Source organism: Tetrahymena thermophila (genome assembly GCF_000189635.1).
Source record: "Tetrahymena thermophila SB210 genomic scaffold scf_8254487, whole genome shotgun sequence".
NCBI classification, from domain to species: Eukaryota; Ciliophora; class Oligohymenophorea; order Hymenostomatida; family Tetrahymenidae; genus Tetrahymena; species Tetrahymena thermophila.
In genome coordinates, this window is record NW_002476262.1 from 335938 (window position 1) to 359436 (window position 23499).

General features: G+C 23.2%; 6 protein-coding genes across 6 annotated transcripts; 2 read left to right on the forward strand and 4 right to left on the reverse strand. All coding sequences in view use genetic code 6, as the record gives it.

Annotated features, from left to right (window-relative positions):
• Positions 1–6: 6 nt before the first annotated feature.
• Positions 7–763, reverse strand: TTHERM_000502289 (hypothetical protein; the record flags this gene model as incomplete). The annotated part of the gene is made up of 2 exons (XM_012799251.1): positions 7–541; positions 666–763. The coding sequence occupies 2 exons, from the start codon at positions 761–763 to the stop codon at positions 7–9; spliced, it is 633 nt and encodes a 210-aa protein (XP_012654705.1).
• A 468-nt stretch (positions 764–1231) lies between these two features.
• On the reverse strand, positions 1232–5634 carry TTHERM_00502290 (hypothetical protein; the record flags this gene model as incomplete). The annotated part of the gene is made up of 10 exons (XM_001022283.2): positions 1232–1363; positions 1427–1648; positions 1697–2149; positions 2206–2651; positions 2708–3009; positions 3063–3559; positions 3610–3924; positions 3988–4998; positions 5214–5464; positions 5586–5634. 10 exons carry the CDS (start codon positions 5632–5634, stop codon positions 1232–1234), a joined length of 3678 nt encoding a protein of 1225 aa, XP_001022283.2.
• A 548-nt stretch (positions 5635–6182) lies between these two features.
• TTHERM_00502300 (radial spoke head containing protein) lies at positions 6183–7529 on the reverse strand (the record flags this gene model as incomplete). The annotated part of the gene is made up of 1 exon (XM_001022284.3): positions 6183–7529. Exon 1 carries the CDS (start codon positions 7395–7397, stop codon positions 6183–6185), a length of 1215 nt encoding a protein of 404 aa, XP_001022284.1. The 5' UTR covers positions 7398–7529.
• A 1196-nt stretch (positions 7530–8725) lies between these two features.
• TTHERM_00502310 (hypothetical protein) lies at positions 8726–15545 on the reverse strand (the record flags this gene model as incomplete). Its single annotated transcript, XM_001022285.3, has 18 exons — positions 8726–9364; positions 9417–9565; positions 9628–9896; positions 9956–10113; positions 10183–10599; positions 10654–11147; positions 11203–11504; positions 11558–11712; positions 11763–11906; positions 11959–12102; positions 12157–13182; positions 13258–13831; positions 13885–13963; positions 14014–14546; positions 14604–14919; positions 15046–15263; positions 15338–15382; positions 15472–15545. 18 exons carry the CDS (start codon positions 15543–15545, stop codon positions 8726–8728), a joined length of 5736 nt encoding a protein of 1911 aa, XP_001022285.3.
• A 721-nt stretch (positions 15546–16266) lies between these two features.
• On the forward strand, positions 16267–19306 carry TTHERM_00502320 (hypothetical protein; the record flags this gene model as incomplete). The annotated part of the gene is made up of 4 exons (XM_001022286.2): positions 16267–17469; positions 17521–17761; positions 17818–18145; positions 18208–19306. The coding sequence occupies exons 1-4, from the start codon at positions 16384–16386 to the stop codon at positions 19304–19306; spliced, it is 2754 nt and encodes a 917-aa protein (XP_001022286.2). The 5' UTR covers positions 16267–16383.
• A 723-nt stretch (positions 19307–20029) lies between these two features.
• TTHERM_00502330 (hypothetical protein) lies at positions 20030–22594 on the forward strand (the record flags this gene model as incomplete). Its single annotated transcript, XM_001022287.2, has 2 exons — positions 20030–22266; positions 22345–22594. Exons 1-2 carry the CDS (start codon positions 20177–20179, stop codon positions 22592–22594), a joined length of 2340 nt encoding a protein of 779 aa, XP_001022287.1. The 5' UTR covers positions 20030–20176.
• Between the last annotated feature and the right edge of the window lie 905 nt (positions 22595–23499).

Here is a 23499-nt window from a genome sequence, read left to right on the forward strand (position 1 = left end):
TTGATTTCAAGAAATACTTTCTAACACTTCGTTAACATCTACTTTTTCTTAATCTTCTGAATGTTATGCCTTTCCTTATTTAGGATTAGTTTCTATTTATAAGTCTGAGTTTGTTCTAAATTTAGTATGATTTCTCATATGTAAAATTTGATAACATTAAAATGCAAACTCAGGTTTTCCATTTTCTGTGCATAATAGTCCTAGTTGAGTTAAAAATATATCATCTAATTTATCTGTTCTTAAAGCTTCTTCAAGTATTTTGTCTGTTGAATAATTATTTCTCAATTCTGGTTCTTATGCACTTTACAAATAATCAACAACTGTATCCAAATTCAATCCAGTTCCTAATCTAGAAGGTATGGATTAGGGGTATTTAAGCATGCATAACAAAGTTCCTGAAAAAAAAGCTGATCCTAAATAAATTAAATGATTTTATGAAGATCTCTTAGAAGAAAGAAATATATTACCAAAGGCATAAAACAATATCTTCCTATTATTTACTTTGTTATGACTTTGTAATACATAATGCAAGTATCTAAAGCTAATTTAAAAATTTAATAACTTAAAAACTTTGATGAGCTATTCATTTTATTACATACATTTCAATTTATTAATAATCAAATATACAAAAAAAAAACATTTAACATAAAAAGTAAGTAAAATACCTTTGTTGAAATTTATGTGCAAATTTATCATATCTTTTAAAAAACTCAATATTTGAGAATTTTTTTATAAATTCAATATATTTATTTAAATAGCTCATTACCTACCTCTATTTTTAAACTTGTTTTTAAAAAACTATAATTTTTATACCAATTCAATCAAAATGCCTTTATTGGCTAAAACAATAATAACTTTATTAATTAATTAATTTTAGGTAATGAAATCTGCTTATTAGAATTTTCTTTTGCAGATACTTTTAACTAATTTATAAAATACAAAAAAAATTTTAAATAATTTATATATTTTGTGTATAAAACAAGAATAAATAAATTTATAATAAACACTCCATTCTTAACAAAAATGTTTTTTTTAATTATATCAATTTATTAATTTTTTATCATATATTTTTAAATATTAAAAATAAGAGTTTTTGGATTAATTTATTTCGCATATGACAATTTTGTTGAAAAGATATTTTATTTATAAAGTAATAAATACAAAACAAAAAAATATTAAAAGTTATTATAAATAATTCACATTTAATTAAGATAAATTAATAGCAAACTTATCATTCTTATTAATCTACGTTTACTGAGCCGATTTACTCATTGTTCTATATATTTGATGTTTATAATTCAATATATTTTTGTAGTTTCTCCATTAACTCTAAAAATCCATCTTTTTAAGTGATTAGGTTAATCTTTTTTATACAATTTAAATGTAAATAATTTCAAATAGGAAGGTAAATTATTGTATAAATTACATTGAATGCTTCTTCAGAAGAAATTCCCTTGTTGAATTGAGATAAATGCTAAATTTGTTTTTATAAAACCTATTTTTCCTTTTCAAATTAACCTTATAACTCTTAAATTTCACTTATGTGACTCTTCTTTATTTCAGCTAAATTCTCGGTTGGTTAAACCTCAGTCTCTTAAATTTATGAGTTCTTAAGTAACTGAAGCTCTTATTCAATTTTAGTTTTTTCCTATGTAAATAATATTAAAGTAAGAAAATAATTTAAAATTAAATTTACTTGTAGGAGTAATTCATTTTCTGAACGAAGACCCTCCTCATTCTTTTGTAATTGATTTATTTTTTGCTCAAAATTATAAATCATGCTTTCATCATTTATCTTTTTTAAGAGAGCATCTTAAGGATCTGTATTTTTTTAATTGGTTTAAGTTTCTTTTTATTCACTGATGTCTTTTTCTTCTATATCCATAGCAGCATCCTAATTTACTGCTTCTTAAACCTTTAATAGTTACTGCTAGTTTTTATTTAACTAGTTAACATAATATTCAATTTCATTTCTATTAGCAGATTCTAATATTAATTTTTCACTAGCTAGTTGTCCTAAATACTCTTTAATTTCTTTTAATTATTAAGCTAATTCTTCTTTTTCATCAGTTAGTCTCTTTAACTTAAATGAACTTTCATTATTTTCTGATTAAATTTACTATTCTTGTTACATTTTTGTTATGATATCCTAATAATTTTTAATAATTCTCTTTAAAATATTATGATTAACAAAACTATACTTACTTGTTATTGTTTTTGTTGCTCTTTTCTATACTCTTCGAATCTTTACTATACATCTGAATACATTTTTTACTTTTATTCTAGCAGTAGTTAAAATTCTTTTTCTTTCTTATCGATATTTACTAGATGTTATTCTTCTAGAGTCTTTATTCTATTGTTACTATCTTCATTTAATTTTTCTGCCTCTTTTAACTTATCAGAGAGTACTACACACTTTTCAGCTAATTCCTCTAAAATGCTTTGCATCTATTAAATACTTTTTTAATGCTCCTCTTTTTGATCAGAAACAATTTATTCCATTTTATTTAAATTTTTGAGGAATTAAGTATCCAATCTAACAAAATTTTCATCTAATATCATGTCTTTTGTAGGGTCTTAGATTTAATCTCCATTTTCATCCAACATACTTATATTTTGTTGTTTTGCTTTTAGCTACTTTATTTCCTTTTCTAAAATATATTTATTAAATGTTTCGCACTGAGCTTCAATAAAAAAAACTGATTACCTTAGTCTTGTATAATTCTATTTAAAGTTTTTGTCTTATTTGTTGATTATTAAGTCAAAAGCTTTAAGTTTTCAATTAATATATTTTAATAAACCTAGGATTATTAGAAGCTTATCTATTGCTCGTTCAATCTAGTTTAAATAACTTCAATTTCTAATTGATTTTTTTCTCTTAGCTCAGTAATTATCTTGTTTTACTCTGTTATTTTAGTTCTTAAATTCTTTAATTCTAACGATGATTTCTAGTCTCTTTCTATAAAGAAAGATTTCTTCTTCAGAGCATCTATGTAATTCTAAGTTTCTCTTTTAAAATAGTTTCAATTTAAAAAAATATAAATCACTTTTCAATTATTTACTGTTTAATTTATTTTTGTTAGAATTCAATTTAGGAATTGAGCCTATTATTTTCTCCAATTAAAGATTCATTTTTAATCTTTACTTCAAGTAATTATTACTTCAGTCTCTTACTTTCAACTCTACACTACTCGAAAGCTGTATTTTCTTTTAGCTAACTTTTGAGTATTTGCTCATATTTAGAACTATACAAGTTGGCTTATACTTAAACTTGTTCTATCATTTCTTTTAATATTTCTTACTCATTCTTTATACGTGATAGCTCAAATTAGCATTTATTGAATTCTTTTTTATAATAATCTCTTTCCTCCTCAACTTTATTAAGTTTACATCTTTCTTTTTACAATAATTCATTATTTAATACCTAAGAATTAAATTGGGATATAGTCGAATTAGCTTCACCCAAAATTTTATATCTGATGGCATCAATTTATTCTAGCTTTTCAATTTTATCTTTATACTCGACTATTTCATTTTGCAATGTAAAACACTCTTCTTCCTATTTTGACAAAAATTGTCTAATTAACACAATATTTAAAAAGTAATTACTTTTAACTTGCACTTTTCTATAATTTTATTGTACTCATCAGCTTTAACAAAACTTTTTAGCTACTGAATTTCATTATTTTCTTCTTCCAATTCCTATTAGATTGTTTTTTCTTTTAATTGCTATCTTAATAATTCGTACTCTTGTTTTTCAGACTCTGAAATTCCTACTTACTTAATATATTCCAAATTATAATGCACTAAATTGATTCCTTCAAGATTGTTTCTTTCAACTACAACCTTCTTCAATTTGTTAAGCAAAAAATTTAAATAGTAGCAATCGTGTTCTACTGCTTCTACTTTTTTATTTTTTTCTGACTATAATAATAAAACAAATTAAATAAATAAATAAGTCACTTTATTTATTAAAATTCTAGTTACTTTTTATTAAGATAACTTCTCAATTTGTTCAAGAAGAGTACTTTTTTCTAGTTAGAGCTAATTTGCATTTTTAATAGATAAAGCTAGCTTTTCTTTTATATTTTAGTAATTGGTGTGCATCGTTTAGTATTCATTTTTACGTAAACCTAAAACTGGTAATTTTTATTTGATGTCTCTTTTTAAATATTCAATTTAAGCTTGCAATTATTTATTTTTATCTGATACCTAAATATAATCTTTTTAAATTTGATTATATTTTAAAGTAATTTCTCGAATGCTATCTTCTTCTGTAGGTATTACACTATCTTATAAAATACTATTTTTTTGTCCCATGTTTTGTATTTCCTCAAGAAGCTATTAATTATTTTTTTCTAATTTTTCTATTTGTTGTTATAGCTATAGAATTTCTGTTTTTTATTTATTTAAGCTTTGCTCATAATTTTATTTTAAGTCATGCTTATCAATATTATCCTAATCTACTTACTCTTTAAGAGCTTTGATCTAATTTTTTAAAGACTCTATTTCACCTTGCTTTTCTAAAATTATTGCATCTTTATCTGTTACTTACTGCTAAAATTTCAAAACCTATTCATTCATAGTGTTTTTTAGCTTTAAAAAATTGGCCTTATTATCATCTGAATCTTTTCTTGCAGATTCAAGTTAGTTTTTCAAACTAGAAATCTATAGAGTATAAGAAGAGATTTATGCATTTAATGAGAAATCTAAATTTTAAACAGCCGAACTTGAGGTGCTTAAATTTGATGTATTTGTTTCTAAAGTAGAAGCTAGACTTAGAGTTTATGCGTTGCTTTGAAGTAGGACCGAAGAAGATTAATACAAATTGCTCTCATTTTCTTTCATTTTTTGAATTTATTACTATAAAATTTCAAGACTTTCGTTTAGATTTTCCTTCTCTCTCTCTAATTTTAAGATGTTGTCTTAATACATTTCAAGTTACTCTTTTTATTTCTCAATTTAATTGTTTAATCTGCAAGCTTCCTCTGATTTTTGCTAATTTTATTTAAATAAACAGAAAATTTACTTCATGATATTTTTTTAGTAATGAATTGTTGAATTTAAAAGTCTTTTTCATTCATTTTAAATGCCATCAATCAATCAAACATTAAATATCATATTATTAATTCTAAAAGAACTAGAACAAACAAAGCGTTATATGTATTTATTTGTAAAGATCTCTCTAAATTTCAACTAATTCATATAATTACATTTTTTAATATATCATTTAGCGTCTTCCTATATGTTTCTTAAAGTTGTTTCTGATCCCTCTCAGATTACTCGAGCTTTTATTCTAACTCCTGGCATGTCTACTTTTTCTCTATTAACTCTCTTTTCATATCTTTCACAGAATCATCATATTTTTCTTTTTCTTTAAGTAAAATCTTTAGCTAGCTGTTCATGCTTTCATTTTTTTACTATAGATAGGTTATTTCTCTCTCATATCTATTTATTCTTCTGTCTAAGTTACAATTTTAAATATTTGCATTTAGTATCTTGAAAAGATATTGGAATATTTTTGAAATATAGATGTATGTTATTTCTTAAAATATTCTAAAATTTGATCTCATAAATATTATTACCTAAATCCAGAAGTTTATCAGAGCTATTATTAGATTTCTCTATATCCATTTTACCAATTCAAGAAAAAATTAAATTACTAACTCTAACTTTTGCTTTTAACAAAAAAATTTAATTATGAATAAATTATTTTTAATTTCTTCTAATTATTTGGTGTCTATCTATCTATCGATTAAACAATGAATATATTAGTTTCTTAGTTTATCTATCTAAGTTATTTAATAAAAACCCAATAAAAATTATATGTAAAAAATATCTTTCCAAAATGCAATTTCAAATAATGATTAATTAATTAATTAATTAAAATTTATATTAAAAATAAAAATGAAATTCAAATATAATAATAATAAGTATTAATATTCTACTTTAAAAACATTAAATATAAAATTAAATTATTTAGATTACTTATTAATATAATAGTTTTATTTTTGAAAATTTTTATTAATTTTATAAATTAGTGAATTAAATTGCAATAGCTTTTCAAATTTTTTTATTCTCAGTAGAATATTTTGAATTTAGAAGCAATTTTTAAATTAATTATATTAGAATAAAATTCGTTAAGTGATAGAATAGAATAATAATTAATTAATCTAAACAAATCAAAAAACTAGTTCGAATTTTATATCTCTAACTTTCTTTTCAGTAAACTCAGCCATTTTGACCAAATCTACTTTTGATCTCAGAGTTTATATACAGGTAGAATTAGGGTTTTTTAAAAATTATTCTAAAATATTTTATTAATCTTATTCATGATAGTAAATAATATCGTTTTCATGTAGAAAGTAGACTTTTACTCTTTATTTAAAATCTTCTTAATTATTATAAATGTTAAATTTGCCAATTAATTTCTTTTTTTCTACTCTTGTACTGTAGTGTTATTATGTGCTGCTGTCGCTGTCATAGTTATATTCTTCATTGTCATTATCAAAAATATTTATTTATTAATATTACTCATAAACTTCAAACTTACTAAAGTCAAAAAATGTATTCCTTATTTATATGTTCATTTCTTTTAAGTCATTATCATTATTTTCAGCCATCTATTATAAAACTTTAAAATTAACTTCCGTATTTATTTCTTCTTCCAGTGGCTACCATTTACCATGTTTATATAAGCTTATATGCATAACTTTGAAGTTACTATTTTATTAATTAGCATAAGCTTCTAGTTAATTGCCTTGCTAGAGCGAAGTGTATTTTTCCTACTTCACTAACAACTATTTATAAGTACTACCATCATTAGCATCGTCATCATCATCAGAAAAAATCTTAGATAAACAAAACTTTTCTTCATTTTGTTAATAATCTTCTAAAAGGCTCTTGTTAAATAATCCGTCTTTTTAAGTACTCTATGTTAAAATATTACTTTAAGAGTCATCTGTGTTTTACTCTTCTTAAAATATATTCTATGTTTGTATTTAGTTCAGTGTTTTATTACTATTTTTCTTTATAATTTTTCTAAGAGGCTCTTAATTTAAGAGCTTATCGCAATCATTTTATATTAAATTTTAGCCAATCTTACATTATTTGCTACCTTTATGTTTTTCATAATCAATTTGCTTAACTCTATTTCGACAAGTTTCGCACTAAACATAAATCTCGTTAATTACCTATCTAAATATTCTGTGTGGTTTAATAAAGTCACTTTTTTGGCATTTATTTGGACATTTTCCTTCGTTTTGATTTATACACTCTCTGCACCACATATTTTAGCATTCGCTACACTCTATAGGATCACTTATAAACTGATAGCAAATATTACAGTCTGCTAACTTTGATAGTTCTTTTATAAATTTTTTAGATATGAGCTTCATATAAAAAAAGCACTTAATAATTAATTTTCTTTCTCTTGTTTTTTTTTAATTTTTTGTTATAATTATCAAAAAATTGAAGGAAAGTATTTTATATTGTGAAAAAAGTTTGTGGCGCTCTTATGTTAAATATTGAATTGGACCGCTAAATAATTCAACAATTTTTTAAAATAATTAAAACAATTTTTAAATATTATTTTATTATTTCCTTTTTTATCAGAGTGAACTATATTTAACATTCAAATAAACTAATTTCCATAAATTTTTGCACATATTTTAATAAACTAAATATTAATTCTAGTTTTGGTTTTGTCTAAAATATAATACCTAATATTTTTTATATTTTTTAATATAATTAACACATATACTTTGATGACTATTAATTACTTAAATTTCATTATTTTGAAATTTTAAAAGCTCTAAAAAATATAAACAAATAATAAAATAATATCATATCTATTAATTTTGAGGGATTTTTTTTACTAACTTTTTTAGAATTTTATATTTTAATATTTAAGATATAACAGTCTGAGTTCATTAGTTGGTTTATTTCATACTTTATTGCACAATTAATTGGTGTAAAAGCTATAAATTTATCTATATCTTAGCATCTCCATATGCATTCCAAACAATATGCCTAGGATTTTGTAATTTACTGAAATCATAAAAATTTATACATTTCATTAAAGGGTTCTAACATCTTATACTATCTAATGGTAACTAAGCAGTTTTTTTACTGTTTTAATTCCAATAAAAACCGATAAATACTACATAAGTCTTTTTTTCTTATCTTGTAGCTCATTAGACTGACTTATAAAATAATTAACTTTAATTAAGTCTATAGAGAGTTTTATATTAATGCTATCATCAGACACAAAAATTTATTACTTAAATTTAGAATACATCTATCCATTAAAATATAAGTAAATAAGATCTAAAATTATTATATGTATGCTCAATAAAATTCCCAGATAAGTTCTAATTAGGAAGAGCTATTTACTTATATTAAATAAAATAGATTTAGAAAATGTATCAAAAATTATAAAAGTTTCTTACATTATTTATCTATTATTTAAATTTTGGCAAAAATTTATTAATTTGATAAACATTTTATGGGTTTAGACAATAAAAAACATAAAAATTAAGTTAGCAAACTAACTATTAACAATTTTTAATAAATTTATTAGTAAAATTTTCTTGTTTATTATATTTATTTGTTATCAGTTACAAATTTCTTTCTGATATTAAGTTGTTTTGATTGTTTGTTTATTATAAATTATTTGTATTTTAGAATATTGTAATTTACAAATTAAAAAGCTGAATTTTTTAGTTCATATATTAGGTATTTTTTAAGTTTTCACCATATTAAAGTTAACTTTTGTCACACCGAAATTTTTCATTCTATTTGTCCACATAGCCTAAGTAACTTTTGCTGTATGCATATTTAATTTATCAGCTTTCTCAGCAAGTTCATTTTTAAGTGCCTTAAATATATTTGAATCGCTTTTTACTGTTTAAAATTAAGTCAACAACCCTTAAAATTTTTCAGGATTTTTTTGCTTACATTTTCTTAGAGCTTCTATTTTTTAATTGAATTAATCTTATGTATCTTTTATTATCTTGTCCTTACTTTAGTAAAGACTTGATTATTTGCTTCTAGATTAATTATCTGCATTTTACAGATTTTAAATATAATCATCATTTTAATTCATAATATGTAAATAGTCTAAATCCGTCTAAATTACTTTAGTTTCTAGTCTTTTAAGCATAAGTTTCAATTAAATGATAGCATTTGTATCTTATTTAAATTATCTCAATCTATCAATTATTTTTTAAACGTCTTAGTTGTATGAAGCATACTTCATAATTTATCTAATTTCCCACTCTGAAATATTATCTCCTTTAAATTCTTCAAATAGAGAGAGTCCATTACCATCAGGCATTACTACTGGTCTAGTAAATTTCATTTTCTAAATAAAAATAAAAATTTATAATATGTTTAAATAATAGTTAACAAATTACTTTTTCATTATCAGCTTTGACCAGGCTGACCCTTTTTTTCAAGAATTGTCTAATTTCCTGCATAACATCAGGTCTTATCATAACATTGCTCTCAAAATTATCTTCAAAAGCAATCAAAAAAGTTACCAATTATTCCTTCCTTTAGAGATCTTTTCATAAAATTGTTAAGCTTAGAACAAAGTATTAAATAACTAAAATATAATTTTTTTACATAAGAAAATATTGTATTTAGTTTCGTCATCCATGTTTTTTCCTTTAAGCATTTCTAAATATACTTCGATTTATCTTTTCAGTTCTCTCAATGACAAATTTTACTTCATTAATTATTCTAGTTCTGTAAAAACATTATTCTTTCTAAAGTCCTTGATTTCTTTTTCTAATTATTCTCTTATTTTTTTTTACTTTGCTTATTCCCTTTTCTTTTTAATTTTTTAATACATTTTCTTCTTATCAGCATCCATTTAGTTCAAATCAGCACTCCTATTAAATTAACAACAAAATATAATGTTTTTCAATTTTACAACAATATCCAAATTTACTTTATGCTTTGACTATCATCAATTAAAGAGGATGGAATATCATCAGAGTGAAAAGACTCGTTAGAAGCTAATGGCATATATTCTATTTCTCGGCCATCAATTATTTATTTTATTTTTTCAGGTGGCTTAGGAGGTTCTTGTTTTACTTCCTTTTCGATCTTTCATAAATTAAATTAAATTTAATTATTACATTTTTATGATTTTTATTTTAAAAAATTTTTATTTACTTTTTGAGATATTTTACTCAAATTGGAAGCATTTGATTCTTATTTTTTTCTGTTTGTTGTTGATCCAAATCCTCCATCTTGGTTGTTGTTAGCACCACCCTAATTCTTTTTATTTTTTGAAGAAACCCACGGTGTGCCATCTTCATTAAACCATTCCTCTTAAACCTTTTCTTTTTATTTCTTTTTATTTTTAGTGCTACCTCCACTATTCGATGGTACATTTTGAGAACCTGGTGAATTTAATTTTTTTATGATTAATTTGTTCTAATCTTTCTTCTATTCAGCAGGAATAAAAAGTTATTTAGTGAGGTTCCCTTTAGAATCATACTCTTAAATTTCTTCACCTCCTATAGGATCATCTACTTCTGTAATAATTTCTTCTATTTCACCATTTGATTTAATCACTCTTTTAATTATCTTATTTTAAAATATTTATATAAATATTCATTAATTAAATCAAATTTATCTAACTTTTTTTTTCTTTCTTGGACTTTCTTTTAATTCTTACTTCATTTATTCTTTCTTCTTCTTTTATTTCTCATATATCATTTATTATCTTGTATTTGGTGTTAGAGGCCTAGAAGCACTTTCATCTATTGAGACACTAATTTTATCAGTGCTTATAGATTCATTGAGATCACTATCATTATCTGTTACCTCTGTTTCTTACACTGTACCATTTTCAAGAATTCTTTTAACAACTTTAAATTTCTTGATTTTTATTTTATCAACTTTTTAAACCATATTTCCATTCTCATCTTAAACTAATTATCTCAATTTATTTTACTTCACCTCTTTCTCTACTTCAATCACAGTACCATCTTCTAGAGTAATTTTTTCTACTTTTACAATTTTGCCATCTTTTGTTATCTTGAAACCTTGAGGTAGTTATTACTGCTAGTCTAGAGTAATGCTACCATTCTCTCCTTTCTTGACCAAAATTATTTTCTTCTTCTTCTTTTTTTCTTTAGAATAGTAAAGTTTTTTATGTTTTATTAGAAATAGTTATTTTTTTCTTACATTTAGGTATTAATTAACCGTTTTCATCGTACTGTGATTCAGTATCTGATGTATCAGTAACTTCAATTTCTATTTCTTCATACACATCATTTTATTTATTTTTTTATTTCATAAATTCTTGATAAAATTAGGGTATATCTTCACCGTCTTTTGTATTGCCAAGTTTACTGATTCTTTTATTTCCGTATTTTGTTTAAGAAATCTATGGAATATCAATAGTACTTCTCCTTCTTTACTGTTATTATTATTACTATTAATCCACAACTTACAATTGATTTTCTTCTTTGGTTTATGAGTTAGATCTATATAATTTAATATAAATTATTTAAATAAACAAATCAAAAAATATTTTTACCTAGCAAATTTAGATTTATTTCCTTTTTTATGTTGCATTTTTACGTTAAAACTTTAATTTCTTTTCTATGTTTCAGAAAATTATATAAGCTCTTTTAATCTCATTAGTTCAGGATCATCGTCATTTTCAGTAAAATTCATTTTTTTACCAATAGTCTGATTTTGTTTAATAATTAAAAAATTATTTTATTCTATTAATTAATTACTTTTATTTTTCTTTATTCTTCTTCTCTTCTTAAACGAAGTTCTTCTTAAGCTCGAATTTATTCCTCAGCCGTAAATTCACCTAGTAATATGTCTTATGCATTTTCATAACCTTTCAAATTTAGTAATACTTCTTTTCTGGCAGTCTATAAAATATGTTTCAAAATAAATTTTCAAACTTTTTTAATAATAAATTACAGATTCGTTATTAATTAGTTCTCGTTAGAAATGTGAATTTTGTTTTGACCTAACATTATTACTTGATTAGCTAGTTTCACTATAAGAACTTCCAACTCTTGCGAGATCTTTTAATTTTGAGTTATTCAGATCTTAATAAACATTCTTTTAATTTTTGATACAATTTACATTAAATATTAAAATAAAAAAATTATTTACAATTTTATTCTTAAATGATTTAGAATTTGGATTCTATCTTTTCTTAATTTAATCTTTTTTGGATGTCTTTTAATCGTTGTTTTCATTATCAACACTTAGGCCACTTGCATCTTATGATTATTCACTTCCATGAGGACTTTAGTCACTTTTTAATCTCATATTTCTAGTTTCATCAGAAGTCTTATCTTTTAATCTTATTTATATTTTTTCTGGTTTATTTTTTTGGTAAAATTTATAGTAGTCAGGGTTATCTTATTCTAATTTTTCAACTTATTCTGTTTATTTATTATCATCTTCAACTGGTTCAATAACTTCATCTTAATGAATTTGAATTTCTTCTTAACTTTTACGGTTCTTCTCTTATTTTTTAATTCTCCCCACTATTTTACCATTTTTCATTTCCAAATTTTTAATTTCTTCTTATGGTATGCTGTTATTGATCATTAAAATGTAATCTTTAACTTTGTCTATATCAATACTTCCAGTTTATGATTCTTAAGATTTCAAATGATTTAGTAGATTTTCTAATGTACCTTGTTTATCCATTTAATTTATTATAAAATTTGCTACTACATCATCTGGATCATCTATCAAATTAAATATTGTCTCAAATGCAAGTGGAGAAATACTATCTTTCAATTCATTAGTTGGTGAATTTAAGTTTTCTGACCCTGCAAGAGAAGCAGAGTTGCTCAATTCTCTATAATACTAAGCTTACTAATCATACTCATACATTAAGCGATGAGAAACTTTTTTTAAACTGTTAGTATGAGTAAGCAAAAGTAGCTATACATTCTTTTTCTTTATTTCTCTTTATAATTCCTGCTATAACTCTTCCAGTTTTTCTTTATTCTCTTCTTTTTCAATTTACCTTAATAATACTTCCCTCCTCTATTCTATTTTACTTAATATTCTTTCTGTTAATTTCTTCATAATAGATTTTTTATCATCTTTCATCATTAATTTAATAATTTGTAGCTTCATCCTCATGGCTTCTTCTTAGTCTCTCTCAGTATTCTCATTTTACTAAAATATAAAAATTAAACAGTTTGACAGTTTGTTTCACAAAATCAAAAAATTAATGATTAATTAATTAAATACATTATTCAACTCCATTAAATATTAAAGTTAATTCAGATCAGCATCATATTCATCTTAACTTTCTTTACTTCTTTCAGTAAGATTTTGAACAGATTTACCTCTTTCTGTTGTCATTCCTTCTTCAATTATTTTTTTAATTGAATTATTATCTTCAATTCGATGAGACGAGAGCTAAAACATAGAGCTTTGGTCGTTATTCATGCCAAATTTATCGCTGTCATTAATGTTATTGTTATTATTTTCTATAGATGTGTTATTTTTAAAGCTGTTATAAAAATCACTGTTAATTTAAAAATTCCTTTTGCTTAAACTCTATTAGTCTTATAGCCTTGGCAAAAAAGAATTTGGAGGAATAAACTCTAGAATTTTAGGATGGAGAACTACTCTTTCAGTTCCTATACTTGTAGATAAAGAGTTTTTATAATTTAATATGGAATCTTAATAAGTCTGATCATTTGTCTCAATTTAAGATTTGCGCACTATTGATGATTATTCTTAAGTAATATAAAATTTTGCTTATTCTTCCTCCTACTCTTCCTATTTTTTCTTTCTCTGCCCTTCTGTGTTGTATTTTCTTTAAAAATTATTTTAAGAAATAATTCTATTAAAATAAAATTGATTGATTACATGTGCCTTTTGATTTCGATAATATCATCTAACTCTGAGAGCATTTATTTGTATTAATTTTTACGATTGATCACAATACCTTATTGAAAAGCAGCATTAAAATAAAGAAAGAATTTAATATAACAATACCTCTAAAGTTAAAATAATCTACAGGCGATAAAGCTGCAATTCCGTTTTATTGAATAAAATAAATAATTTATTCTATAAAAATATCTTCAACAGTTTTTATGCTCTTTTTGTGATCTTCAAAGATATCCCTTTATGCAAGACTATCGTTTTAAGTTTTTATTACATGCAATTCCTTTTTTTAGTTCTATTTAATCATTAATTTGTGAAGTAACCCACCTTCTTTGTATTAAAATTATTGAACCACCTACTGCTTAGTTGTAGTTTCATTGTACAAATCATGCAATCTATTAAAATCTTCCTTTTTTACTTCCCCATCAATACTATCTTGATTGCTATTTTTAAAGTATTATTCGTATTTGTTTAGTATTTCATCAAATTCAGACAAATCTTTAATATTCTGTTGCAATACAAACTGCTTGACTTATAAAGGTGTTTTATCATTTGATATAGTTTTTTCATTGTTAGGTTTACTATGTTCTATTAGCATTTACTTTATTTACATTCTCCTTTCTTCCAATTATTTATTGTCTTATCTTTATAAGTAATTTTATTAAATAAAAAAATATAAAACATAATATATATAACTGTACATGATTCTTTCTCGTATCTTTATGATTCTTTCTTTTTTATCATGCCTTAACTTTTTGATTTTAAACTTATTTTTTATATACATTCTCTAGTAGTGTTTGTGCAAATCAGTATTTAATTTATTTTCGAATCCTTGGCTGTGATTTTTAACAAAATCTACTATTTGGTGAAATGGAAAATCATATTCTAAAGAGTTATCTAGTCCAAAATAATTTTGTTTAGAACTTTTTCTAACCGTTTTAAACATTCCCTAAATCTAATTTACTTCACTTCTTTTAGTCGTCATAAAAGGTTTAACTAATGTTTCATTTTTTTCACCTGTAAATAATTTTAAAAAAATATTAAAAAAATAATGATTCTTTTGTTTTAAATCAGCTTAATTAAAAAAATAATAATAATTAAAGCCCTTTAAAAGAAAAAGCATCCAAAAAATATATTTTTTACCTATTTCTAGGATAGTTTTATTAAATGTTTTCTATGTGAGAGAGGCATGAGTTGAAATTGTTTTTGAAAAATTTTCTGATCCAGCTTAGAGCTTTGGTAGTTATGTGGTCGATTTTGAGTTTATTTTCTAATTTAATCTGTTATTTTGTGAAGTAATACCAGTCAACGGATCTCTAGCATTAGGAAACATTATATAAATATTTTACTGAGCAATCTCTCTAATAATTAATTTTAAAAATAAATTATTATTCCACCAAAACAATTTTATGAATTTTATCATTATATGCATTACCTTATACGCAAAGAGTTTTCTTAGATGGGTGAAGTATTCCTTGTACTAATTAATATAAAATATAAAATTAGTTAATTGGAATGATGAGATTTAAAACAAATATAGTGAGTCTTAAATAATGAAAATATACATACCCTCTTTTGCTTTAATATCTATTAAAAGAGTTACTGCCAAAATAACTAAAGCTTTCCATGTATGTTTAATTCATGAGAATAAAGATTATGTATACAATCCCTAATTTAAGCTTGATTTTTTTATATTTATTTCTTATAATAGTAGTAGTATTAAATAAATATTCAATAAATAGTTTATTTTTTCAGCTTATAATAACTTCGCTGCTTCAAATAATTTATTCAGGTAAACAATTTATTAAAATGCTATTAAACTTGAAACTTCACTGAAATATATTGTAAAATTAAACTATAAATTAACAAATAAATAATTTTATGTAAATCTATGCTCCTGATAAGCTATCTATTTTACTTAAATAGCTATGCCAGTCACTAAAATAGCTTTTGTTATTTATAAAGTTTTATTTACATATTAAATATTATTTATCTTTTAAAATACAAAGCTCTTTATTAAATGATTATCTTTACTTTTATTTTCTTTTGAAATAAAAAAATATTTTTTTGATTACTTTTTAAATAATTAAAAATTAATTAATTATTCAGTTTATTTAAAAAGAAGTATTTAATTTTAAAACTTAAAATCAATAATTAATAACATGCTTATTTTTTTTAATTTTAGGAAATGTTTAAGGTAAAAAAACAAACAAATATGTAGAATTATATTTTATAATTGAAAAAACATTGAATTGAAATTAATTTTATTTCATTCTGTTAATGAAAATAATTAACAACTTTCTATTTCTATTTTTACAAATTATTTGATAAAATAAATAACACAGTATATTAATTAAAATACCAATTATTCTTTTTACTTTTTATTTATAATATCCAAAATTTATTTTTAACGAAAAACATTAAGTTACCAGTTTTAGTTACAAAGTAGAATACTTCAAAAATTAAATTTTAAATAGTTAGATGATTCCTAATTAGACTATAGGATATGTTTAGAACGTCAGTATTAATTAGAAGGATTCATAATAAAGGAGGTCCTTCAGTCCTCCAGAGGGTACTTTTAAAAATATGGTTAATTAAAATCAAATGTAGATGAGCTTTGGTAAAAATTAAATCTCAGATGGATAAAAAAGTTAATTTTAGCATAACTCTGTTGTGTAGGTTGATGTTAATCCAGTTTAAGATTATTAATATGGATAAACAAAAGTGATTATAAGAAATTAAGGTCTTCATAGCAATTAAAATAGTAGTGGCAATAATAGCTTGCAATTAGGATAGTTATCATCAATACAAAATAATTCAGCTAATTGTGTTAATTTTAGTGATTAATTTAATAACAATCCTCTCATAAATTAGCTAATGCAGGAAGAAATAAATTAATATGGATCTGTATAATCATTCTCTCCATTAGTAAATCGTATGATGACTGAAGAATAGAAATTTTAGTAGGGGTCAAGCAATTCTAAGGATAATAATAATTTTATCAACGGAGTAGGAGGTGGTAGTTTTTCTCCATAATAATTTTAAAACTAAGTTGTTAATCCTTAATAGTAAGTAATCTAAATCAATCATCAATAAAGTTATTCAAATTAAGTATTAGATTAGAATAACTAGTCTTAGCCTATATAATAGCAATCCCTATTGAATGTTTCTGAGCGATCTCTTAATGCTAACTAAACACAAGTACACAGAGCATTAAATACTCAAATTGCAAATAGCCAAATAAATAATAAACCAGTTAATATTCAAAATACAAATTCATAATATTTAAATACAAATTAATCTTCAATAATTAATTCTAATACATAGAGAAACAATTAAAGTGCTAAAAATATTTATACTCAATAACATGAGTATAATCCTACATATAGCACAAACTAAACAAATGCAGATATTCAACCTAATTAGATTGTTATAGAAAGAAAAAAAGTAGAAAGTCTTATTGAATCAAATAATCTCCTTAACGGCTAATTAACTAGCTTATAAAAAGATCTTGATATTAAAGAAAAGGCACTCCATAATACATATCATATAGCATTTTTGGATTGTGTAATCATTTAATGTTTATGGTATTTAAAATTTATTTTTTTTTAATTTTAGAAAGAGCAAAAACTGGATTTCATGCAGATCATAGAATCATATGTTTTATTGTGTGCAGAAAATGAAAAGTTATCGTACGGGTATATTGAAAAACTTAAAGTAATTGATGAATTAAATATGGAAATAGGTGAATTAATTTAGTAAAAAGAAGATTGGAAAACTTTATACGAAGGTAAATGCCTCGAATTAACTAGTTCATAATCTCAAGCTAACAATACCAAATAAAGGGATGATCTAATATGTATAAATTATAATTATAGAATATAAAATTTATGAAATAAACCATTAATTATTTAGAAAAATTAGAGGAAGAAAATGAGAAGTTAAGATTTGATTTAGAATTAGAAATGAGAGAAAAAGAGGAATTAAAGCTTATTCATGATGAATAAAACAGCATTCAACAAAATTTACCTGAAGTTAATCTAAAAGTGTGTGATCTTGAAGACAAATTATTAAAAATATTAGATGAAAACCAATAACTAAATACAATGCTAAGAGAAAGAGTAGACGAAGTAGAATACCTTCAAAATACAATAAAGTAGATATAAGAATAGTTTTAGGATTAAACTACAAATGACTCTAGATTTTAAAAAGTTGTAAAAGACTTGGAGAATGAAATAAGAAGGTTATATTTTTTATTGGCTCTTCTAGAAATATTATTTTTAATTTTTCATAAATCATTAATAGAATGGATGAAAGGATGGAGGAATTGATAAAAGAAAAAGAAAATATTATCAATGCAAAGGTTTCAATTGAAGAAGAAAATAACTAGTTAAGAATTTAGTACTAGTTAAAAAGACAAGAGTTTGAAGAATATAAAATATCATAGGGAAATTCCTCAGCTTTAGAAATATAAATCAAAAGGAAATAAGAGTAAATTGAAGAGTTACTTTTAAAGTTGGAGAGAGCTTAGAAGAATTTTAGTGAAGTTTAAGAATAAAAAGAAACACATTTATTTGAATCTAATAGTCTTAAAGAAGCTCTTAACAAATTAGAAAAAAGATATGAAGAAAAACAGCATGAAAATATGGATTTGTTAACAAAAAATACAGAGCTTTAAAATTAAATTAAGTAACTTAAAGGTGAGAAGGACTTGAGCTTTTTAGAAAAAGATTTATAATAAATTTCTTTTGAAAAAAAGTAGCTAGAAATAGCACTCAACGAGTAATAATATGAAAAAGAAAGGATAAAAGCATAGCTTGATTCTGCAAGGAAAGAAATTGATGGATTTAATAAATAAATTTTAATTTAAAAGCAAAAATAATCTGAAATCGAATTATAATATTAAGACCAAATCGAAAAATTGAAGTAAGAGTAATTCAAAGAATCTGAGAACTATCGCTTTAAAGCAAAAATTGAGGTTTAAGAAGAAGTGATAGCTTCATTAAAAGAAAAAATTAGCTTTTCAGAAGAGAAACTAAATGAAAAGCAACTTGAAATAGAAGAATAAAAGCTTCTAATAAAAGAGCTTAGGACAAAGATAGATAGATTTAACATGATAGAAAATACACTCCACACTGTAGATAAAGAAAACTAAACACTTCAACAGTAGAAATAAGAATTAATTTTATAACTTTAAAATTTGCAGGTAATTTTCCAATTTTTGATATTTATGTAAATTTAGTTAAATAATTGTAGGAAAAATTGCTAAGGATTAGTATAGAGAATGAGAGGTTACATAAAGTTATAGAAGAGTTATCTAGTTAGGTTGATTCATCAAAACAAAAGTTAGAAAATCAAGATAAGTTTAATTAAATAGAAATTCAAAAAATGGAAGAAGACATGAAAGAGGAAAGAATATAATTTTAAGATGTTATTAGAACACTTGAGTAGCAGTTAAAGGAGATTGATGAGAAATACACTTCATAAAATAGCTAAGAAAAATAGCATTATTAATAAATTTAAAAGGAATTTTTAGCTCTATAGTAAGAATTTTAATTAGCTATCGAAACTCTTAAAGCAAAAGATCAATAAATATACATTTTAGAAACGAATTATAATTAACTACTCTCTGGTGATAGGAGTACCTACATTATAAGTAAGCTTGAAGAGAAACTGAATGCCTTGACAGCTGAAAATTACCGTCTAAATAAAATAATTGTTGATAGAATACGTGGGTCTAATTCTTATAATGGCTGGTGAAATAAAGAAATTAAATATTTTATTTTAAAAGTCATTTATAAATATACAATTATACTTTATAATGATTTTATTTGTTGATTATTTGTGAATTTACTCATTAAATTGATAGCTTTGATTTTATAATAATCTAAATAATACTTTTAGCAATTTAGTTAAAAATAATATTCTAACTAGCACAAGAAACAAGAAGATAAAAATAAATATTTTTATTTAAATATTACATATTTATAGTTAAAAGGAGATACTTTTAATATTTACTTTTCTTTTTAAGTATGGTCATTTGAAAAATAGCTAAAATGTATTGATATAATTTTTTTTATAAATTTCATAATTTAACAACTATTTCTATTGAAATTTTAATATTTTTATAAATCACAAAAAAAAAATCAACAGTAAAATTAGAATTAATGAAAAAAATAATAATTTGATAATTCAATCTTATTATTGTTTATAAATTATAAAACATCAAATACAGATTTTCTCTATAAAATAATAAATTTTTTCTGATAAATAAATGTCAGAATTTTTTTTGAACATTAAAAGCAAGAAATTAATTAAAGACTGTGAATATGAGGTTAAAGCTTAAGTTCCACTCCATAAAAATTGTCTTCAATTTGAGATTAGAAGCTCTACAGAACCTTGGGTGTGGAAAAATGAATTTTCTGCTTAATACATAGAAGATTTAACTGAAAAAACAGGTTAAAAAAAGTCATTTTTTGAATTCTTAAATTTGATAGATGAAAGTTTAAATCAGAAGCAAGCAAACAAGTCAAACTTCGATATTCTAACCTACCAAGATTTAAAGACGATGAACAATAAAAAAAGCGATACATCTCAATCAAATTAACTAAACTCTACAGGTTAATCATAAATGAATTCTAGTACTTCAACTTAAAGCGACTAAAATTAGTAGCAGTAATAATAATAAAGAAATAATAAGAGATACTTAATTATCAGTTCGTGTAATACAAATGAAGATAAAATTCATTATCCTTTATCTTTAAATGGAGACCAAGTCAATGACCCAGCTTCCCTTAAAGAAATAATAAAGAATCTATAGAAGGAGTTATCAAAGGTTCGTAACAATGATGATAGTCTAAATAGTAGTACTTTTTACTCTTCTAATGGGTTTGATAAAAAGCAAGGTTCACCTCGTTCTACATCTGGTAAATCTTTTTATGACTCATAAGGTTAAAAGGTATAGCTTAATAAAAAAGAGTATGACTAAATTAAATTGGAAAATGATCTTTTAAAAGCAAAAGTCAAAAGAATCGAGGATTATTTTTCTTAAAAATAAGGAGCTATTGAGATTGAGTAGCTTATTAAACAAAAATTTAACCTTGAAAATGAAATCGATAAATAGAGAATAATTTCTAGTAAAAGAATATGCGAATTAGAAGTAGAAGTTGAAATGAAAGAAAGATAATTGAACCAAAAAAAAACAGAAAATTTGGAACTTTAGAAATAATTAACTTAAATTGTTTGTGATAGTGAAGATACAGCTAACAAAAGAATTAAAGCCCAACTATTAAAATTGACAGAAGAAACAGAACAACAACTTGTTTTAAGTAAAAAAACTATATAAAAATAAAAGTAGGAAATAGATAAGCTCACATCTGATGCTGAGAAGTTTGCAAACGAAGAAAAAAAATTAAAGCAAAAAATTGCTTAACTCGAAATCGAGCTAACAAACTCCTAGAGGCGTAGTAACTCTCGTTCTAATCCTCTAGGTGCTAGGGGAGTATATGGGAATAGCTCTTCTCATTCATCAATCAACTCTAGAAGAAGTACACCCAATTCTCATCCTTCAAAATTAGGTTATAGTAGTCCTAGCTTATAAATTTAAAACCGTAATAGGTTTAACCGAACTGATGGATCTTAGAGTAAGAATTCAACACCAAACGGCTCAAAAAATTCACTTCATACTCCTAAATCATAGTCTTACTCTTCTATTCGCTCAAACTCATAAGGAACCTCCTAAAATAACACTCCTACAAATTCTAGACTACAAAGAGGGGTTAATGGAATTAACTCTTAAAATAATTAAAGAAATAATAAATTTTTTTCAAATAACAACCCAAATAATAATTAGTAAAGTAACTAAAGTTTATCTTAAAATAGTAGCAGAAATAACTCAGCTGGAAATAACAATTTGTAAAATAGGAGATAGCCATTGTATTAAATAAATAACGAGAGACAAAACTCATAAACTAGAAATAATTAACTTCAAGTAAATGGTGTAAAGAATGTGAAACCTGGAAGTATTGACATTATTCCCGAAAACGGAAGATATATTCAATAAACAAAATCAAATACTCCTTAGCAATCTTCTTAATCTTCAGTTGTTAGCAGGCTTTATCAACCAAAGTCATATAACTAACCTACATAAGTTTAAGGTAATTAGAGATCTTCTTCCACCTAAAGACAAGTAAACACATCCTCTTAAAGACTTAATTCTTCAGGAAGTAATGCACAACAACTCAGCATAGAAACAAACCCGAATAGAAAGCCCCTTAACACATCCTATAATTCAATGACAACTCCTTCTTCAAAATAATCTACTTAATCAAATATAAAAACTCCATAAAATCCAACTTAACCAAGGTAAAACTTTATTAACTTTTATAAGTATTTTATCTTTTTACAATTTTAATTTTAAAATGATTTATTTTATATGAAAAGATATGTTCCAGCAAATAACTACATGAAACCACTTAATAAAAATTAATAAAACTAAAAGGTTGGTTATTAACCTAATCAACTAAGGTAGCATGCTTAAATTTAAGAAAAAATAGATTAAGCATTGTTTGATGATAAGCACATATTAAATAATCAGCCCTAGCCAGAAGGTAAAAGTGAGCTTGAATTAAAAATAGACAAGTTATAAAATATATTGCAATCAGCTAAGGATATGACTGTAGATGACTTTTGAAATATATAAATAAGATGATATATTAGAACATAATTAAATAAAAAAATGTAAATAAAATGAATTAAAACACAATTTAATAATTAATTTGTAATATAAAATTTATAAAATTTGTACTGAATACACATAAATCTCTATAAATAATATGTAGGTCCTCACATGAAATTATGTTTTATTTTATTTAAATTTTGTAAAAAATTCAGTTAATTTACATTTATGGCAATGAATATGATGTTATTGTAGATAAATCTCAAATTTAAATATAATTTATTAAAATATTATATAAAAAGTTACATAAAAACATATTATTTACAAATTTTATTTAAAATATCAACAATCAACACTCAAAAAAATAAATAAAAAAAATTTTATATGAAAAAATAAACTAATTTGAATCAAACTATTTCAAAATTAAAAATAATTTGTAGATTTTATATTTTGTTAATAAAAAATAAAATTATGGCTAGTGTTGACAATTATTAATTTGGTTTATTTTATCTATTTAATAAAGCTAAAAAAATACAATCTGAATTTACTTTCAATTAATTTCAGATAATGAATGATTAAACAAATTATTAAAATTATGATGTAAGTGATGGTATGATGTAGAAATTTAGTACGCGCTGAACATCATTTGATAGAACTAAAAAATATAAAATTTTAGCATTGTTAATAAATGTTTATAATTTTATTGCATCTATGAAGAGGTGATTTTAAGATATGATGATCTATCAAATTATAAAATGAAGATTGAAATAGATATTAATCAATGAAGGGTTTTAGGTTTTAAGAATAATAAAGGCTACAACAACATTACGTAATATTTATATTTATAATAAAAATAAGAAAGTAATTCTATTTAAGTGTACCACCAATATAAAAATCTAAAATTTTACAAAATTTATAAT